This window comes from Pelophylax lessonae, assembly GCF_965119305.1.
Source record: "Pelophylax lessonae genome assembly, chromosome: 1".
In the NCBI taxonomy this organism is placed as follows: Eukaryota; Metazoa; Chordata; class Amphibia; order Anura; family Ranidae; genus Pelophylax; species Pelophylax lessonae.
The window spans coordinates 22,968,698-22,989,589 of record NC_138768.1 but is presented as its reverse complement, the minus strand read 5'-3'; the positions used below and the strand labels follow the sequence as shown (position 1 = coordinate 22,989,589).

General features: G+C 46.9%; 1 protein-coding gene across 1 annotated transcript in view; it reads left to right on the top strand.

Moving 5' to 3' along the window:
* The window catches only part of LOC309564496 (vomeronasal type-2 receptor 26-like), a gene marked incomplete at both ends in the record, with an annotated part of 419,164 nt that overhangs the window by 378,944 nt on the left and 19,328 nt on the right, over positions 1-20,892 (top strand). Inside the window, one exon of the mRNA XM_082269122.1 lies at positions 7,236-7,359. Within this exon, the coding sequence (XP_082125248.1) occupies positions 7,236-7,359 (124 nt within the window). The remainder of the gene's footprint in view (positions 1-7,235; positions 7,360-20,892) is intronic.

Sequence of the window (20,892 nt, the reverse complement as noted above, 5' to 3'; positions counted from 1 at the left end):
GCCTCATCAATGCCCATCAGTGCAGCCTCATCATTGCCCATCAGTGCAGCCTATCAGTGTCCATCAGTGCAGGTTAATTATTGCCCATGAGTGCAGCCTCATCAGGCCCATCAGTGCCACATCATCCGTGCAGCCTCATTAATGCCCATCAGTGCAGCTTATCAGTGCTCATCAGTAGTGTTGAGCGAACACGGACTGTATTATTTGGTTTCGTACCGAATAATTGGATTTTTGTTACCAGAACACGGACCCGAAAACTTTACTGTATGTTCAGGTTTAAAATCCATGTTCGGTAATTTTATTTCCTGTTTTGAATGTAATGGCGCGCTTTTAATGGCGGGCTTTCAACAGCCAATCAACAAGCGTTTAACTGGTGTGCCTTAAGCCATCCCAGCCATGCCTACTAATGTATTAGTAGCTGTGATTGGCCATCTGAAGCATGTGACCATGTCTTTATAAGTTCGAGAGACCCAGCGCGCTGCGTCATTCTGCTGTAGTTTAGGGAGAGAGCACACATCATACGTGCTGGCTGCTGATTAGGGACAGACAGTGAAAAATTGTGTCCGAAAAGAATGCAGGGACAGGTCGGAGTGTAGGCAGGGAAAGTTATTTGAGCATTTTAGGGACAGGCTGGAGAGATTAGGCAGGGACAGTCTACATCGATTTTGCTGTGTGAGGGGTGGTGCAGTGAACAATCTTTTTGCCCTCACTTGAGCCCACTGAGGAGGAGGGAGAAAAAATCTATTTTTATCAGTCTGTTGTGTGCAGCTTTCAGCTATATTTCACTACAGATTGCTGTTCTAATCTGCTATTAAAAAATTAATTTAAAGGGGAATTTTTTTTTTTCCCCTTCATAGCCTGCTGCTGAGCTGACTATGACATAAGACACTGCTGTGTTCACATGTGCTATTAAGTGATTTTCAATTTTATACACTCTTTTCCTTTTTACTATTCAATATACACCCTTTTGGGTTAAAAATAAATACACTGTGGCATAGTCTGTACTAATCTGCTATTTAAAAATTACAAACTTTTTTTTTTCCCATCATAGCCTGCTGCAGAGCTGACCGTGACATAAACATAAGACAATGCTGTGTTCACATGTCCTATTGAAAAATCACCAATTTTATATCATATTTTCTATTCCGCTATTCAATATACACCCTTTGGGGTAAAAAGAATTAAATTGCGGCATAGTCTGTATCGGTACGTGTGAGATAGACCTTCCAAATTTTTGGGGCGCATCTTCCACCGCCGAGGATTGCAGGGTGCTTCAGTTTGCCTCCTGTTCCGAACTCCTCCTACTCCTCATCCTGCCTTTAGGGTACAAAAAATAGTAATCAGGGCCTAGTCTGGGTCTGTACGTGTGAGATACACCTTTTGATATCATATTTTCTATTCCCCTATTCAATCTACACCCTTTGGGGTAAAAAGAATTAAATTGCGGCATAGTCTGTATCGGTACGTGTGAGATACACCTTTCCATTTTTTGGGCACATCTTATACCGCCGAGGATTGCAGGGTGCTTCAGTTTGCCTCCTGCCTGTTCCGAACTCCTCCTACTCCTCATCCTGCCTTTAGGGTACAAAAAATTGTAATCGGGGCCTAGTCTGTGTATGTACGTGTGAGATACACCGTTTTATAAAAATTTTTCTATTCCGCTATTCAATATAAACCCTTTCGGGGTAAAAATAATTAAATTGCGGCATAGTCTGCATCGGTACATGTGAGATACACCTTCCAAATTTTTGGGGCGCATCTTCCACCGCCGAGGATTGCAGGGTGCTTCAGTTTGCCTCCTGTTCCGAACTCCTCCTACTCCTCATCCTGCCTGTAGGTTACAAAAAATTGTAATCGGGGCCTAGTCTGTGTTTGTACGTGTGAGATACACCGTTTTATAAATTTTTTTCTATTCCGCTATTCAATATACACCCTTTTGGGGTAAAAAGAATTAAATTACGGCATAGTCTGTATCGGTACGTGTGAAATACACCTTCCAAATTTTTGGGGCGCAACTTTCACCGCCGAGGATTGCAGGGTGCTTCAGTTTGCCTCCTGTTCCGAACTCCTCCTACTCCTAATCCTCATCCTGCCTTTAGGGTACAAAAAATTGTAATCGGGGTATAGTCTGTGTTTGTACGTGTGAGATACACCGTTTTATAAAATTTTTTCTATTCCGCTATTCAATATACACCCTTTTGGAGTGTAAAAAACTAAATTACGGCATAGTCTGTATCGGTACGTGTGAGATACACCTTTTAAATTTGTTTGGCGCATCTCCTTACACCGCCGAGGATTGCAGGGCCCTTCAGTTTGCCTCCTGTTCCGAACTCCTCCTACTCCTCTTCCTCATGCCCCCTTTAGGGTACAAAAAATTGTAATCGGGGCCTAGTCTGTGTTTGTACGTGTGTGATACACCGTTTTATATCCTTTTTTCTATTCCGCTATTCAATATACACCCTTTTGGGTTGAAAAAAATTAAATTGCGGCATACTTTGCATATTTGACTGTGAGATACACCCGTTGTATTTGTATACTGTTTTTCTATTACGCTATTTAATAAACACCATTTATGGGTAAAAAAATTAAATTGCGGCATAGTTTGCATATTTGACTGTGAGATACACCCGTGCGATACTGTTGTTGTTTTGTTCCGCTATTAAATAAACACCTTTCTAGGGCAAGATCATAAATTATAGAAATATGAGGAGACCGTCAAATAGGGGCCGTGGCCTGGGTCGTGGTGCTGCTGGTAGAGCTCCTGTTGCAAGGAGAGGACGTGGTCGATCTGTGCCAGCTACACGCACAAGTGAAACACCTTCCTCAAGTGTGAGTAGGCGACAGAACCTGCAGCAGTATTTGGTAGGGCATCATGCGCCTTCACAAGTGTTGAGGCCAGAACAAGTAGAGGCGATAGTAGATTGGTTTGCTGCTGACAGTGCCTCCAGTTCCTTCACATTGTCTCCCAGCCAGTCTACTGCAGAAAGGTCAGAGTTGGCACCTGCAGCCGATGTCCAACCGTATTTCACCTCACCCCCTTGCAAATCAGGCAAGCAGTCTGAGCCCCAAGTCATGCAGCAGTCTCTTCTTCTTTTTGATGACTCTGTCAGCAGGGTTTCCCAGGGCCATCCACCTAGCCCTGCCCCAGAAGTGGAAGAGATTGAGTGCAGCGATGCCCAACCCCTTATTTCTCAAGATGAGTACATGGAAGGACCATCGCAGCACGTCTCCGATAATGACGAAACGCAGGTGCCAACTGCTGCGGCACTCAGAATTGTGGAGACCGACAAAGAGGGCAGGGGTGAAGAATGGGTGGAAGATGATGTGGAGGACGATGAGGTCCTCGACCCCACATGGAATGAAGGTCATGCAGGTGACCTGAGTAGTTTGGAGGAAGAGGCGGTGGTCGCACAGAGCCACCAGCACAGCAGAAGAGGGAGCAGGGTGCAGAAGTGGAGCGGCCGTGCCCTAGACACTACGCCTGCTATTTCCCAACGCAGCAAGGGACCGAGCGCACCAAAGCCAGCTCAAAGGAGTTCTCTAGCGTGGAAGTTCTTCAGAAAATGTGCTGATGACAGGACATGAGTGGTTTGCACCCTGTGCAATCAGACGATCTGTCAGCAACACCACCACCTGGGTCACCAACCATCTCCACAATGTCCCGTGGAAGGGTTCAGCTTTCCATCTCCCAAACACTGGAGTGGAAGAGGAAGTACCCCCCTACCCACCCGCGATCCCTGGCCCTGAATGCCAGCATTTCAAAATTCTTGGCCTTTGAAATGCTGTCATTGCGTCTGGTGGAGAAGCACAGTTTTAAAAACCTTATGTCGGTGGCTGTCCCACAGTACGTCGTGCCCAGCCGCCACTACTTTTCCAGGCAAGCCATCCCTTCCCTGCACAACCAAGTGGGGGAAAAAATCAGGTGTGCACTGAGCAATGCCATCTGTGCCAAGGTCCACCTAACTACCGATACGTGGACCAGTAAGCACGGTCAGGGGCGTTTTATCTCCCTAACGGCACACTGGGTAAATGCAGTGGCAGATGGGCCTGAGGCGGATAGCAATTTGGCGCTTCAGTTTGCCTCCTGTTCCAAACTCCTCCTACTCCTCTTCCTCATCCTCTACAGCCTCCTCATCCGGTCAGCGTAACACCTTCACCACCAACTTCAGCACAGCCAGGGGTAAACGACAGCAGGCAGTTTTAAAACTTGCCTGTTTGGGGGAAAAACCACACACCGCGCAGGAGTTGTGGAGGAGCATGGAACAGCAGACAAATGAGTGGTTGCTGCCAGCGAGCCTCAAGCCCGGCCTGGTGGTGTGCGATAACGGGCAAAATCTCATAGCAGCTCTGGGCCTAGCCGGTTTAATGCACATCCCTTGCCTGGCGCATGTGCTGAATTTGGTGGTGCAGAGGTTCCTTAAAAATTACCCCGATATGTCAGAGCTGCTGCAGAAAGTGCAGGCCGTCTGTGCGCACTTTCGGCGTTCTCACCCTGCTGCTGCTCGCCTGTCAGAGCTGCAGCGTAACTTTGGCCTTCCCGCTCACCGCCTCATATGTGACGTGCCCACAAGGTGGAACTCCACCTTGCACATGCTGGAAAGACTGTGCGGGCAGCAGCAGGCCATAGTGGAGTTTCAGCTGCAGCACGCACGTGTGAGTTGCTCTGCGGAACAGCACCACTTCACCACCAATAACTGGGCCTCCATGCGAGACCTGTGTGCCTTGTTGCGCTGTTTTGAGTACTCCACCAACATGGCCAGTGCCGATGACGCAGTTGTCAGCTTAACTATCCCACTTCTATGCCTCCTTCAAAAAACAATTCGGGCGATGATGGAAGAGGATGTGGCATAGGATGAGGAGGAGGAGGAGGAGGATGAAGAGGTAACATTTCCAAGGCTTTCAGGGCAGTCATTCACAAGTGGCTCCGAGGGTGGGTTCCTGCACACACAAACGCCAGGGACACATTTGTCCAGCAGGGGCACAGTTCTGGAGGATGAGGAGGATGAGGAGGAGGAGATGGAGGAGGAGATGGAACCATGTTCACAGCAGTGTGGTACCCAGGCCAGCTCATGGCCATCACTGGTGCGTGGCTGGGGGGATACAGAGGACACAGATGATACACCTCCCACAGAGGACAGCCTTTCGTTGCCTCTGGGCAGCCTGGCACACATGAGCGATTACATGCTGCAGTGTCTCCACAACGACCGCCGAGTTGCCCACATTCTAACTTGTGCTGATTACTGGGTGGCCACGCTGCTGGATCCCCATTACAAGGACAACGTACCGTCCTTAATTCACTCACTGGAGCGCGATCCCAAGATGCGCGAGTACAAGCGCACGCTGGTAGACGCGATGCTGCTGGCATTCCCACCTGACAGCGGGGCCACAGTGGAAGCACAAGGCAGAGGAGGAAGAGGTTGCCAACGCAACCAGGGCACCGCCAGCTCCTCAGAAGGCAGGGTTAGCATGGCCGAAATGTGGAAAAGCTTTGTCAGCACGCCACAACAAACAGCAGCACCAGCAGCTCATATGGAACGTCTTAGCAGGAGGCAGAATTTTACCAACATGGTGGAGCAGTATGTGTGCACACGCCTACATGTAGTGAATGAGCGGTCTGCCCCCTTCAACTTCTGGGTCTCCAAATTGGGCACATGGCCTGAGCTTGCCCTTTACGCCTTGGAGGTGCTGGTGTGCCCTGCAGCCAGTGTATTATCTGAACGTGTATTTAGCATGGCTGAAGGCGTTATCACAGACAAGCGCAGCCGCCTGTCCAGAGACAATGTGGACAAGCTCACGTTCATTAAAATGAACCAGGCATGGATCCCACAGGACTTTTCCGCACCTTGTGCAGAATAGAGATGGATACCGACCTTACCCAGCCATTGTTCTATTTTTGATCTTTCTCACTCTTTTGGGGTGTACCCTAATTTAAAATGACTGAAAAAAAGCAGTGTTGGCTACCTTGTTCCCCTCCACCGCCGCTTCCACCTACACCGCCACATCCACCGCCACCTCAACCTCCCTCCTACTCCATATGGGCTTCGTCCTTCACAGATGAAGAAAATTGTTTTATTTTTCTGGGTTTTTTTTTGTTGTTTTAAGTTATTTCCCTGTCCACATTTGTTTGCAGAGCACTTGCCATGCTCTTAACTACATTTTGCTGCCATTTAGTGCTGCACTCTAGCCCTTTCCATTGGTGTTTTAGAGCCATTTTAGTGCCTGAAAGTTCGGGTCCCCTTTGACTTCAATGGGGTTCGGTGTCCGGGTAAAGTTCGGAAAAACTCCGGGACACGGACCCGGACTTTTTTTTTTTCAAGTTCGGCCGAACCCGCTGAATACGGACATCCAGGTGTCTGCTCAACTCTACTCATCAGTTCCCATCAGTGCCACCTTATCAGTGCCCATCAGTGCCACCTTATCAGTGCCCATCAGTGCAGCCTCATCATTGCCCATGAGTTGAGCCTATCAGTGCCCATTAGTGCCCCCTCATTAGCACACATCAAGGTAGAAGATAAATGACTTATTTACAAATTTTATAACAGAAACTAAGAAAACCTTTTTTCTTTTTTATTTTAATGCCGGTTCACACTTATGCGATGCGGGAAGGCTGTGAATTCGCAGCCTGCTCCCGCATCGCAAACGCACTCCTGGCAGTTCACACTGCCATATGCGATACGCTGGTGGTGTCAATGTCATCTTAACGACACCCCCAGTTTGATCGCATATCGCAGTGCGATCTTGCAGTTCGCACAGGATCGGATCACACAAGTGTGAACCGCTGTGCGATCCGATCCTGATGCGGCTGCAAAAAAGGGTCCTGTGCGTCTTTGCTGCGGGTGCGGTGCGAATTTAGCCATACAAAGTGTATGGCTAAACTCGCACCGCACAGCCGATCGCATGTAATGAAGGAGAAGTGCGCTCCGACATTACATGCGATCGCCGCAGCCGCATAAGTGTGAACCGGCACTAAATCAGTCTTTTTTTGTTTGTTAGCAAAAAAACAAACAAACAAAAAAAAAAACAATGGTGATTAATATAGTGGTGATACCACCAAAATAAAGCTCTATCTGTCTAAAAACAAAAATGATAAAAATCCAGTGTTGCATGACCAGACAATTGTCATAGAGTGCAATAGTGCTAAAAGCTAAAAATTGGCCTGGGCAGAGAGGGGGTGAAAGTGACCGGTATTGAAGTGGTAATGCAATTGTTCCTTTATATCTCATTGTATGGTAAAGAAGCCGGAATCCCTGTGCAATGACAGATGTCCTCCCGGGTTCAGGAAAGCTCCCGCTGAAAGTATCCATCTCTGCTGCTATGACTGTGTTCCATGTTCCGAGGGGGAGGTGTCCAATGTAACAGGTAGGAATAAGGAAGGGAGTGGTAAAAAACTTGAAGTGTGATATTTATTGAACCTTTACTCTTGAAGGAGAGAACCAATCATGACTGAGCTGCCACTTACTGATGTCTAAGTTCCTGGGAAGTCCTTCTCAACCTCTGCTCAGTCACTGACCTGAAATTAGAATTATATATAGGGGGGTGGGAGGCAAATATTTATGCTTGGAGAGGGAATTTCAGTAGGGCGGTGGATTTGTACTGGGAGGAGGGGGAATTTATGCTTAGGGGGAAAGCATGCAGATTAGTGCTCAGTTTTTTTTTTGTTGGGAAGTACTTTTGCTGACGCTTAATGCTCATACATCTTAAGGGGGGGCACTTTGGAATGTTCACCCTGGGCTCTAGGTGTCCCTGCCCTGGCACTGCCTAATATGTCACAGAGCCGGTCCAGGCTCTGAAAAGATCTCAACCATATAGTCAATATCCACCCAAAACCCTGGACTGGCACCTGGCTGAACCTCTCAGTGATCCACTGGGAGCCTGAGCTCCTTCCCCCTCCACAGCCCAGCTCTCCAGTGAGCATTGGGGGCTAGTGATGTCGCAAACCTAAAATTCGCCGTTCGCGAACGGCGAACGCGAACATCGGCAAATGTTGGCGAACCGGGCGAACCGCCATAGACTTTAATAGGCAGGCGAATTTTAAAACCCACAGGGACTCTTTCTGGCCACAATAGTAATGGAAAAGTTGTTTCAAGGGGACAAACACCTGAACTGTGGCATGCCGGAGAGGGATCACACAAAAAAAAGTTCTTAAAAATTGTAATTTTTTGATAGAGAGCCAATTATTGGAAAATTTTTTAAAAAAATAAAAATAAAAAATTTCTTTGGATTTAGCATCTGGGGGGTCTAAAAAGTGTACCAGTGAAGTTTCAGCTCTGTAGCATGTCCAGAACCAGAAAAAAAATAGAATTAGGGTTAGGGCTAGGGTTAGGGTTAGGGTTAGGGTTAGGGTTAGGGCTAGGGTTAGGTTTAGGGTTTGGGTTATTTTTATGGCTAGGCTTAGAGGGTTAGGGTTAAGGTTAGAGGGTTAGGGTTATGGTTAGAGGGTTAGGGTTAGGTTTAGTGTTAGGGTTAGGTTTAGTGTTAGGGGCTAGGGTTAGGGTTACGGTGAGATACTTAGGGTTAGAGTTAGTAGCCCTCTAACTCTAACCCTAAGCACTAAAAATAACCCTAACCTTAGCCCTCACCCTAACCCTAGCCCTAACCTTAGCCCTGACCCTAACCCTAGCGCTAACCCTAACCCTAACCCTAACCCTAGCCCTAACCCTAATTCTATTTTTTTTCTGGTTCTGGACATGCTACAGAGCTGAAATTTTTTTAAGAACTTTTTTGTGTGAAATTTCAGCTCTGTAGCATGTCCAGAACCAGAAACAAAAGATAATTTTTCAGTAGAGCAGGGACACCTGGACTGTGGCATGCCGGAGGGGGATCCATGGCAAAACGCCCATGGAAAATTACGTAGTTGACGCAGAGTCGGGTTTTGATCCATAAAGGGCATAAATCACCTAACATTCCTAAATTGTTTGGAATAACGTGCTTTAAAACATCCAGTGTGTGAATACGATCAGGTATGATGTTTTATCGGTCAAGTAGTGTAAGGGTTACGCCCGCTTCACAGTGACAGACCAAACTCTGACAGACCAAACTCCCCGTTTAACAACAGTCAGTCAGTCAGTCCATTTGCACAACCGCAAACTCCCCATTTGCACAAGGTTGGATACCAAGCTAGCCATGTCCCGTTCCTTGTCCTCACTGACATCATTGAAGGTCTCTTCCTCCACCCAGCCACGTACAACACCAAGGGTCCCCGAAAGGTGACAACAAGCCCCCTGGGACGCCTGCTGTGGCTGGTATTCCACCTCCTCAAAGCCACCTTCCTCCTCTGACTTCTCTTCTTCAGACTCCTCTCTCTGCGTTGCCACAGGTGCAGCAATTGACAACGACAAGGCTGCTTCTGGTGGTGATGGGGACCACAACTCTTCCTCTTCATGCTCATCTACAGCCTGATCCAGTACTCTTCGCAGGGCACGCTCCAGAAAAAACGCATATGGGATGAGGTCAATGATGTTGCCTTGGGTTCGACTGACCAGTGACCACCAGGGTTGTCACCTCCGCAAAAGGACGCATGAGCCTACAGCCATTGTTCATGAGCATTCAGTAACGCGGCCAAAAAATACCCAGCTCCGCAGAAAGAATGAAAGAAAATGAATGTTTTTTCTATGAAAAATTATCCTGCGGATCGCTTTGGTCTGTACACAATGAAGCAACGACCTTATCATCTGGGGTGTGCCAACACAATCCTAGAGGTGATCGCTTCATTGTGATACGCAAGCCCCTTCACCACGACAAGGTAACGATCACGAAGGGGAATTGACACATGTATGTGCCTTTTTTTTTGTTTTTTGTTTTTTTGCAGCCACAGTGTAGCACCAGAGGCCAGAAAAATTAGGCATGTACACATGCATGAAAAAGCAGGTATTGTTGCAGCCGCTGCTGTAGCAGCGGCCTGAAAAATTGAGGTTTTAAGGCAGAAAGTGCACTAAAACATTGCGGCTTGAACCGTAGTTGGTGGCAGAGACGTCACGTATGTCATCCGGCATGCAGAGAATGATTAAAGACAGCAGCGTGTGGACCATTTTTAGGCCAAGGCATCTCAGTCATCACCAGGCCTTTTTTAGTCAAATGCATCCCCCACTGTCAGTCCCTTCGGGATCCATGCCTCATTCATCTTAATAAACGTGAGGTAATCAAGACTTTTTTGACCTAGGCGACTTCTCTTCTCAGTGACAATACCTCCTGCTGCGCTGAAGGTCCTTTCTGACAGCACACTTGAAGCGGGGCAGGCCAGAAGTTCAATGGCAAATTGGGATAGCTCAGGCCACAGGTCAAGCCTGCACACCCAGTAGTCAAGGGGTTCATCGCTCCTCAGAGTGTCGATATCTGCAGTTAAGGCAAGGTAGTCTGCTACCTGTCGGTCGAGTCGTTCTCTGAGGGTGGACCCCGAAGGGCTGTGGCGATGCATAGGACTAAAAAAGCTCCGCATGTCCTCCATCAACAAGACGTCTGTAAAGCGTCCTGTCCTTGCCGGCGTGGTTGTGGTGGTGGGAGGAGGATTACTTTCACCTCTTCCCCTGTTGTATTCCCGTTGTGCTGTGACATCACCCTTATATGCTGTGTAAAGCATACTTTTTAACTTATTTTGTGGCTGCTGCATCCTTTGCGACTGCCGGTAATTGGGTAACATATCACAGACTTTCTGCTTATACCGGGGGTCTAGTAGCGTGGCCACCCAGTACAGGTCGTTCTCCTTCAGCCTTTTTATACGAGGGTCCCTCAACAGGCATGACAGCATGAAAGACCCCATTTGCACAAGGTTGGATGCCGAGCTACTCATGTCCAATTCCTCGTCCTCACTGATGTCATTGAAGGTGTGTTCTTCCCCCCAGCCACGTACAACACCACGGGTACCAGATAGGTGACAACGAGCACCCTGGGATGCCTGCTGTGGTTGGTGTTCCTCCTCCTCAAAGCCCCATTCCTCCTCTGACTCCTCTTCCTCACACTCCTCTTCCAGTGTTGCCGCAGGTCGAGCAATCGATGGTAAGGCTGTTTCTGGTGGTGGTGATGGTGACCACAACTCTTCCTCTTCCTCTTCACGCTCATCTACAACCTGATCCAGCACTCTTCGCAGGGCACGCTCCAGGAAAAAAACATATGGGATGATGTCGCTGATGGTGCCTTCGGTGCGACTCACTAGGTTTGTCACCTCCTCAAAAGGACGCATGAGCCTACAGGCATTGCGCATGAGCGTCCAGTAATGTGGCAAAAAAATACCCAGCTCCGCAGAGGCTGTCCTAGCACCCCGGTCATACAAATACTCGTTGACCGCTTTTTCTTGTTGGAGCAGGCGGTCGAACATTAGCAGTGTTGAATTCCAGCGTGTCGGGCTGTCGCAAATCAAGCGCCTCACTGGCATGTTGTTTCGCCGCTGAATATCTGCAAAGTGCGCCATGGCCGTGTAGGAACGCCTGAAATGGCCACACACCTTCCTGGCCTGCTTGAGGACGTCCTGTAAGCCTGGGTACTTCTGCACAAAACGTTGCACAATCAGATTCAACACATGTGCCATGCACGGCACATGTGTCAACTTGCCCAAATTCAATGCCGCCAACAAATTGCTGCCGTTGTCACACACCACTTTGCCGATCTCCAGTTGGTGCGGGGTCAGCCACTGATCCACCTGTGCGTTCAGGGCGGACAGTAGTGCTGGTCCGGTGTGACTCTCTGCTTTCAGGCAAGTCAACCCCAAGACAGTGTGACACTGTCGTATCCGGCATGTGGAATAGCCCCTGGGGAGCTGGGGGGGTGCAGTTGGTGTGGAGCAAGACGCAACAGCAGAAGAGGACTCAGCCGAGGAGGTTAGCAAAGAGGATGGAGTAGGAGGAGTAGAGGAGGTGGCAGCAGGCCTGCCTGCAAGTCGTGGCGGTGTCACCAACTCCTCTGCAGCAGAGCCACGCATTCCATGCTTGGCAGCCGCCAGCAGGTTTACCCAATGCGCAGTGTAAGTTATATACCTGCCCTGACCGTGCTTTGCAGACCAGCTATCAGTGGTCAGATGGACCCTTGCCCCAACACTGTGTGCCAGACGGGACATGATTTCCTTTTCCACAATAGAGTACAGGTTGGGGATTGCCTTTTGTGAAAAATAATTTCGGCCGGGTACCTTCCACTGCGGTGTCCCAATAGCGACAAATTTTTTGAAGGCCTCAGACTCCACCAGCTTGTATGGTAAAAGCTGGCGGGCTAAGAGTTCCGACAAGCCAGCTGTCAGACGCCGGGCAAGGGGGTGACTCTGTGAGATTGGCTTCTTACGCTCAAACATTTCCTTGACAGACACCTGACTGTGGGCAGGTGAGCAGGAACTGCTGAAGGTGAGAGGCGGAGGGGCGGGTTGTTGATAGGGGGCATGGAGGACAGCAGTGGTTGACGTGGCTGAAGATGCTGGACCAGGAGGAGGATGGTGGCTTTCAGTTTGTGTGCTGCTTTTACTCATGTGTTGATCCCATAGGCGTTTGTGATGTGAGATCATGTGCCTTCGCAAAGCAGTTGTACCTAGGTGGGTTTTGGACTTCCCACGACTCAGTTTCTTTTGGCACAGGTTACAAATGGCATCGCTGATATCAGAGGCAGACACACACAAAAAAATGCCACACTGCTGAGCTTTGTAAGGACGGCATTCTGGTGGTGGCAACAGCTTGCGTTGATTGGCGTGCTGTCTGGCTGACCCCGGGTGCCGAATCTACATGCTGTCTGACTGCGCCACTAGCTCCTTGCGATGACCTCCTCCCCCTGCTTCCAACTCGTCTCCTCCTCCTCTCTGTCTCCCCATCTGAACTTTCCCCCTCTTCTTCTGCTCTTCGAGCAGGCACCCAGGTGACATCCACAGACACATCGTCATCATCAGCCGCTTCACTTGACAACTCAGCAAAGGCAGCAGCAGCAGGTACAACATCATCATCATCATCATCATCATCATCATCACAATGTATGTCCATGTGTATAATGCTGCCTGACTGAGACATATCCCCGTTATCTACATCCTCTGGCACTAATAGTTGCGCATCACTTATTTCTTCCAACTGATGTGAAAATAACTCCTCTGACGGATCAAGTGAAGCGGCTGTGGTGCTAGTGTTGGTGGTGGTGCCGGCGGGCTGGCGAGTGGTAAATTGAGAGGTGCCCGAAGCTGAGCTGGAGGAGGATGGTGCATTAAGGTTCCGAGCGGAAGCTGTAGACGATTGGGTGTCCTGTGTAAGCCAGTCAACTATGGCCTCAGAATTTTTTGAGTTCAGGGTCTGTGGTGGCCTCTGAACACTGGGCATTATTCTAGGGCCTAAGGAAATCACAGCACCACGACCACGACGGCCCTTGCGGGGTGGCCTGCCTCTGCCTGTCATTTTTTTTTAATGTGTTGTTACTGTTGTACTATGAGTGCAAGCTGCTGTGCCACCTTATATATCAGTGGTGGGTGGGCAGTGGCACAGTACACTCTCTGTGGACCTGACAGCAGTCACTGGCACCCAGGCAACTGCAATTTAAAAAATATATATATTTTTTTTTACTTTGCAAGCTGCTGTGCCACCTTATATATCAGTGGTGGGTGGGCAGTGGCACAGTACACTCTCTGTGGACCTGACAGCAGTCACTGGCACCCAGGCAACTGCAATTAAAAAAAATATATATTTTTTTTTACTTTGCAAGCTGCTGTGCCACCTTATATATCAGTGGTGGGTGGGCACACAGTGGCACTGCAGTGGGCAAAGTACACTCTGTGGACCTGACAGTCACTGGCAGCCCAGGCAACTGCAATAATAAAAAATATTTTTTTTTTTCAATTTATTGCAACAAGATGCTGTGCCACCGTATATATATCAGTGGTGGGCAGTGCACTGCAGTGGGTACAGTGCACTCTGTGGACCTGACACAGCACTGCAATTATGACAGAGGAAAAAAAAAAATATTTTTTAAAATGCCAGGTACTGTGCCTGTGCCAACCGAAAGGAGTGTGGTGTGCACACAGTACAGTCTGTGGTAGGTCTGTGGCCTCTCACACACAGCGGGCAGGCAACTGCACAATATATATATATATAGAAAAAACTCTATTACCTTACCAGCCCTTAAAAGGGCTTTTGGGGACACTAGATATATATATAAAAATACACAAATACCAGCCCTTAGAAGGGCTTTTGGGCTTTTTGGGGTGCTGTCCTTACAGCAGTAGTGGACCAAGAACACTGCAAGACCAGGAACACTGACTAACTGTCCCTAGCTTAACAGCAGCAGCAGCAGCAGCTCTCCCTACTCTCACTACACACACTGCTTCAGAATGATCTAAGATGGATGCTGCCCTTGCTTATTTATAGGAGGTGGGAGGGTGTGGGAGGGAGGTATGCTGATTGGCTGGAAATGTGTCTGCTGACTGTGAGGTTCAGGGTCAAAGTTTGCCTCAATGATGTATTATGGGGGGCGGACCGAACATCGCATATGTGCGCCCACAGCGGCGAACGCGAACATGCGAAGTTCGCCGGGAACTGTCCGCCGGCGAACAGTTCTATACATCTCTATTGGGGGCAGAGCAGAGAGACAGAGACTGACAGTCCCTGGCTTTCCGCCTACAGAATGCTGAGAACTGAGTGATCCGCAGTCTGTGATCACTCAGTTCTCAGTGCAGAGCTGGCTGGGGACAGATGCAGCATCGGATCAATTGTAGGTTTACACGCTTAGCACATCAGGAGGAAATGAAGGTATGGCATGGAAATTCCACAGTCATTCATGTAGTAGAATCACCAATGTCCTCACTTTGCCTTCTTATTTAACCAGTCTCTGTCCGCCAAGAGTATATTTATGGGAAATGGCATGGGCAGGCGGGATAACGTACATGTACACCATCCAGCCTGTTTGGGGTTAGGGTTAGGGCATTTATGGTGTGTGCCCCCTGATAGCCCGCACTATCACTGGGTAAAGAGGGATTTGTTCAGCAGGTTCAAGCCAATGATTTATGGCTGAGACCTGCTGATCGACTGTAGCCAATCACAGCACAAAGTCATGTGTTTACAAACACACTGGCATACTTGCCAACTGTCCCTTTTTTCCTGGGACAGTCCCTGCAAAGGAGCCTGTCCCAGGTAATTTATATTGTCCCTGGAAGCGCCTGTTAATTGGGCTGCCCATAAATGTTATGCAGAAGTAGTGCAGATGAGTGGGAGAATTATTCCAACTCTGCTACTGTGGCCTTAAGTTTGAAATTCCCTTTTTAATTTCCTGTAATTCTCTCTATATTGAGTAGACTCTATAATCTGATAAGTAGGTAAAATTAATTATGCAGAGTGGGCGGAGCTTTAGGGAAGTGGGTGTGGTAAGTAATTGATAGCTGTGCTGCAAAGTGTCCCTGGAATTTTTTTTAAATGTTGGCAACTATGCACTGGGCTCTGCACACTAATCAGCAATTTGGCTGTTTCTTCTCCCTGAAAAAAAAATCCCCCGATCTGCTAGTATAAGCAGCACATATTACACACATTACACTTGTTAGGCACACAGTTATCCCCTTGATTTCCCCTTGATGTTAACCCCTTCCCAGCCAGTGTCACTAATACAGTGTACAGTATTATATCTGATCATTGTATTCGTTTCACTATTGATGTCAGTGTCAGCTAATGTACCTCCCAGTGAGGATCTGTTAGTGTCAGATTGCCCCCCACACTATCACAGTCCCACTATAAGTCGCTGATACCGCCATTATTAGTACAGAGCCATAGCTGCGCAAATTTCAGTAAATATGCCATAGTTTGTAGAGGCTGTAACTTTCACACAAATCAATAATTATACACTTATTGGGCTTTTTTTTTTTTTTACCAAAGACAGCAGAATACGATTTGGCCTAAATTTATGAAGACTTTTTATTTTATTGGATATGTTTTATAATAGAAAATATATGATATCTTTTTTTTTTTTTTTCAAAATGTTTGATATTTTTTTGTTTAAATAACAAAAAAAAAACCCTGTGGTGATCAAACCAAAATAAAGCTGTACTTGTGTGAAAAAAAAAAAAAAATATATATATATATATATATATATATATATATATATACATGCATGCCATTCTCTGCAGCCTCAGCTGCACTGGACAGTGAATGAATGGGAAGTGCACTGTGGTAAGCAGTTTTTTGTTCATTCACAAACTGAAGCATAGTAAACACAGTTTTCTATGTGTAGCCAGGAGCTGGCTAAATCACCCGTGTTATCAGGGGACACTCTGCAGTATCTGCCACAGTTAGGCTGTACCCTCTAATGCTCAGCCTGGACTCTGCCTTGTCACACCCTGAATGCAGATTGAGTGAGAACTGACAGAAGAGCGGAGGATATTGGGACATGTAGTCCAAAGAGCCCAAATCTACACTAGGGACTGATCATCATGGACTACAAGTTCCAGCCAGCTGGATGAAAATAACTGAATTTTGGGAAAGGTGAGATATAGCCTGTGTTGGGGAGGAGTCACTCTCTTTTGACCTTGGCCCTCAGATAGAAGCAGTGACTCGGACAGTCAGATGAGTGCTATGGCCTAGGTAGCAAGGGAGGTAGAAAGGGAGAGCCCCTCGTGGGCGTGTGTGGATGCATCCATCATCGGCAGCTTCCGGTCTGTCTAGTGAGAATCGGAAGGTCTTCCACATCACAGATCATCTTTTCCCCATCACAGTATCCTCAGGAGCCGGCTTCAGGATCTTCCTGCCATTCCTTTGAGCCGGGTTGTCTGGATTAGTGAGCAGGCAGAGGCCCGCCCTCTTTAACCACATGCTGACCGCCTGCTGAAGATATACTGCGTCAGGCTGGCTCGGCTGTGCGAACCGTCATATAGGCAGCGAAGAAGTGTATCTACAGGGCTGGCAGCCACGATTTCCACCGGGCACCCAGGATCGCTCGCCGTGGGGAGAGAATGGTGGTCAGCTGTTGTAAACACAGAAGACCGTTATTCTCTATGGAATGAACACAGAGTGTCTGTGATCCTCCTATTTAGGAATACATTATTACAAGCCCATTCTCCCCACAGTTAGTAAACACCCCCTAAGCTCACACTTAACCATTTGATTGCCCCTGGTGTTAATCTCTTCCCTGCCAATGGCATTATTACAGTAACAGTGCATATTTTAGCACTGATTACTGTAGTAATGTCACTGGTCCCCCCAAAAGTGTCAAAAATGTCAGTTAGGTGTCCTATCTGTCCGCCGCAATGTCGCAGTCCCGCTAAAAATTGCAGATCGCCTCCATTACTAGTAATAAAAAAATAATAAATAAAAACTACAAATCTTTTCCATAGTTTGTAGACGTGATAAGTTTTGTGTAAACCAATCAATATACGCTTATTGGGGATTTTTTTACCAAGAATATGAAGCAGAATACAAATTGGCCTAAAATAATAACAAAAATGATTTTTATTTTTTTTTTATTGGGAATGTTATGTAGCAGAATGTGAAAAATATTGTTTTTTTTTTTTCAGAATCGTCGCTCTTTTTTTGTTTATAGTGCAAAAAATAAAAATTGCACAGGTGATCAAATACCACCAAAAGAAAGCTCTATTTGTGCGCAAAAAAAAAGAATATCAATTTTATTAGGGTACACCTTCGCATGACCACGCAATTGTCAGTTAAAGTAATGCAGTGCCGAATCACAAAAAATGGCCTGGTCATTAAGGGGGTAAAACCGTCCGGTCCAGAAGTGGTTAAACCCCAAGAGACACTGCATGCAGACACCTTACTTTGTTGTCCTAATAAGGAGACACTTTACATTTGCTATTATCCAGGAACTATACTGGGCCCTTGTTTAACAACTTAAGGACCGGGCCAATTTCTGACACTTGTTGTTTACAAATTAAAATCAGTATTTTCTGCTAGAAAATTACTTAAAACCCCCAAACATTATATATATATATATTTTTTTAGCAGAGAACCACTTAAGCCCCGGAGGATTTGGCTGCTAAATGACCAGGGGGTATTTTGCGATTCGGCACTGCGTGACTTTAACGGACAATTGCGCGGTCATGCGACGCTGTACCTAAACGAATTTGACGTCCTTTTTTTCCCACAAACAGAGTGGTGGTATTTGATCACCTGTGCGCTTTTTACTTTTTGCGCTATAAACAAAAAAGAGCGTAAATTTTGCAAAAATAACAATATTTTTCACATTTTTTTATATGAAATTCCCCCCAAAAAAAATTTAAAAATCAAAATTTTTTAACATCTTCGGCCAATTTGTTTTATCCTACCTTTGTTTGGTAAAAAAAATCGCAAAAAGCGTATTTTGATTGGTTTGCGCAAAAGTTATCGTGTTTACTAACAAAGGGAAAGATTTTTGTCATTTTTGTTGTTTTTTTTTTAACGCGTAATGGCGGCGATCTGCGATTTTTTTGCGGTACTGCGACATTGCGGCGGACAGATCGGACCCTTGACTGACATTTTTGACACTTTTGGGGTTACCAGTGACATTTCTACAGTAATCAGTGCTATATATATGCACTGTTACTGTAAAAATACACTGGTAGTGAAGGGGTTAACTTTATTTGGGAGGGAGGGGCTGTGTGTGTCCCTAGGGGCGTGCTTTCTACTGTGATTGGCTGTGGCTTGAGGTGTAAGGACACTGATCAACAGTTCTACATAGTAGATCCGTCTGATCAGTGTTTTTACACTGAGGAGAATGACAGGTGGCTTGTTTACACAAGCCGTCTGACTTTCTCCCTCTCCTCCGATGATCGCCGAGTGACCGGCGGACATCGGGTCCGCCAGTCACACGCGCGGGGGGTCCGTGACCGCGCGGGAGCGCGCCTCCGCGGGCGCGCGCTCGCTCCCCAGACCCTACCAGGCTAGTGACGTTAATTAACGTCACTCTGCCTGGCCGGGGCTGACCGCCGCAGTAAATCTACTTGTGGTGGTCGGCAAGAGGTTAATCAGCTGCAGGCAATGATCAGTGTATTTTGACACCGAAGGAGCCTGGATGGGGGATACTGCTTTTTTTTTTTTTTTTTGCTCAGTCCCCTTATTTATTGAAAAAGGTGATCTGTCAAAATCAAAAATCATCCAGCCTTAGGAGATAGTCTGTCCCAAGTCTGTCTTCATTAACATACAATGCAAGAAGCCCAGCCTCTAAATCTCTGACCCTTTGTTAGGACAAACGGTGTTCAAATCAAGTAACAATTAAAAATGAAGATCTGCCTGCAAAATACAGACAGGTTTACTTATGGCAAACACAGCTGCCTAGTCTCCTCATAAAGAAATAGAAACACCTCGGATGTTTCATTGATGAGGGGTCTAGGGTAACTTTGACAGGTCCAGGCAGTATAGAGGAATTGCTCCCGGCCAAGTCAGACAGTACAGCAGACAAATCATCAGTAGGGCCAATCAGTACAGAAGAACACTCAGACAAGTCAGATATTAGAGATAGGGACTCAAAGAAACATCATGTTGCAGAGAACGTGGACCCTCATGGATTCAGGTTGCATAGGAGCTAGCACTTTAGCAGAAGAAGGCTGAACAGAAGACATACCCCCAGCAGTGGCAGGCTGGGTAACTGATTGGGGATTTATAAAGGTCAAATTGGATATTAAAGAAATACTTTGCAGACCAGTGTATAGTTTATTGGCAAATTCATGCTTGGAATTGGAAAATATTTAATTAAATGTGGGTGGAACACAGAGATGTATAGTAACTAAGTAGAACTACTTCACTACTGTACTTAAAGTGGAGTTCCACCCGTTTTTCCAACATTATAAAAATTGTTTTTATTCCCCAAATGATCACAGCATTGGCTAAATGTAATTGTTTTCCTATCTACTTAAAGGAAATAATGTTTTATAAATGTCATTCTTCATAAACTAACCTTGATTTTTCCTCAGCAGGGGGCTCCCATCTTAATTGTGGGCGTGTGAAGCCCACATGTTACTACTTCCTACAATAGGTGCTGCTGGTTACCCAGCATGCACCTCCAAAGGAAGGTCCCACCCTGTTGTTATGGCAACACAGCTACTGCTGTGCTGGTCTCTGGTGAGAATTGAAATCACATGAATGTCTAATACATTGTTACTGTGGCTAACTTTGTTTATGTTAAACATACCTGTATCATATATATTATTACTATTATACAGGATTTATATCGTGCCAACAGTTTGCGCAGCACTTTACAATGTGAGGGAAGACAATACAGTTAGCCCCGGTTCACACTTCTGAGAGTGCCAGGTTCGCATGTAATATCGGAGCACACTGCTCCAACATTACATGCGATCGGCTGTGCGGTGCGAGTTTAGCCATACAGTTTGTATGGCTAAATTCGCACCGCAGCCGCACCAAACACGCACAGGACCCTTTTTTCTAGCCGCATCAGGATCGGATCGCACAGCGGTTCACACTTGTGCGATCCGATCCTGTGCGAACTGCACGATCGCACTGCGATATGCGATCAAACTGGGGGTGTCGTTAAGATTACATTGACACCCCCAGCGTATCGCATATGGCAGTGTGAACTGCCGGGGGGGCGTGTGCGATGTGGGAACAGGCTGCGGATTCGCAGCCTTCCCGCATCGCATATATGTGAACCGAGCCTTACAGTACAATTCAATACAGGAGGAATCAGAGGGCCCTGCTCGTTAAAGCTTACAATCTAGAAGATTATATATATATATATATATATATGTATATTTTAATATTTTTATATATCCATTTATTTTTTACAGTATTGCTAATTTTCACTTGCAGCTGACGAAACAGATTTTCACTTCGCCCCGGTTCACACTTCTGCGAGTGTCGGGTTCGCATGTAATGTCGGAGCGCACTGCTCCGACATTACATGCGATCAGCTGTGCGGTGCGAGTTTAGCCATACAGTTTGTATGGCTAAATTCGCATCGCACCCAGAGCAAAGACGCACAGGAGGCATTTTTGCAGCCGCATCAGGATCGGAT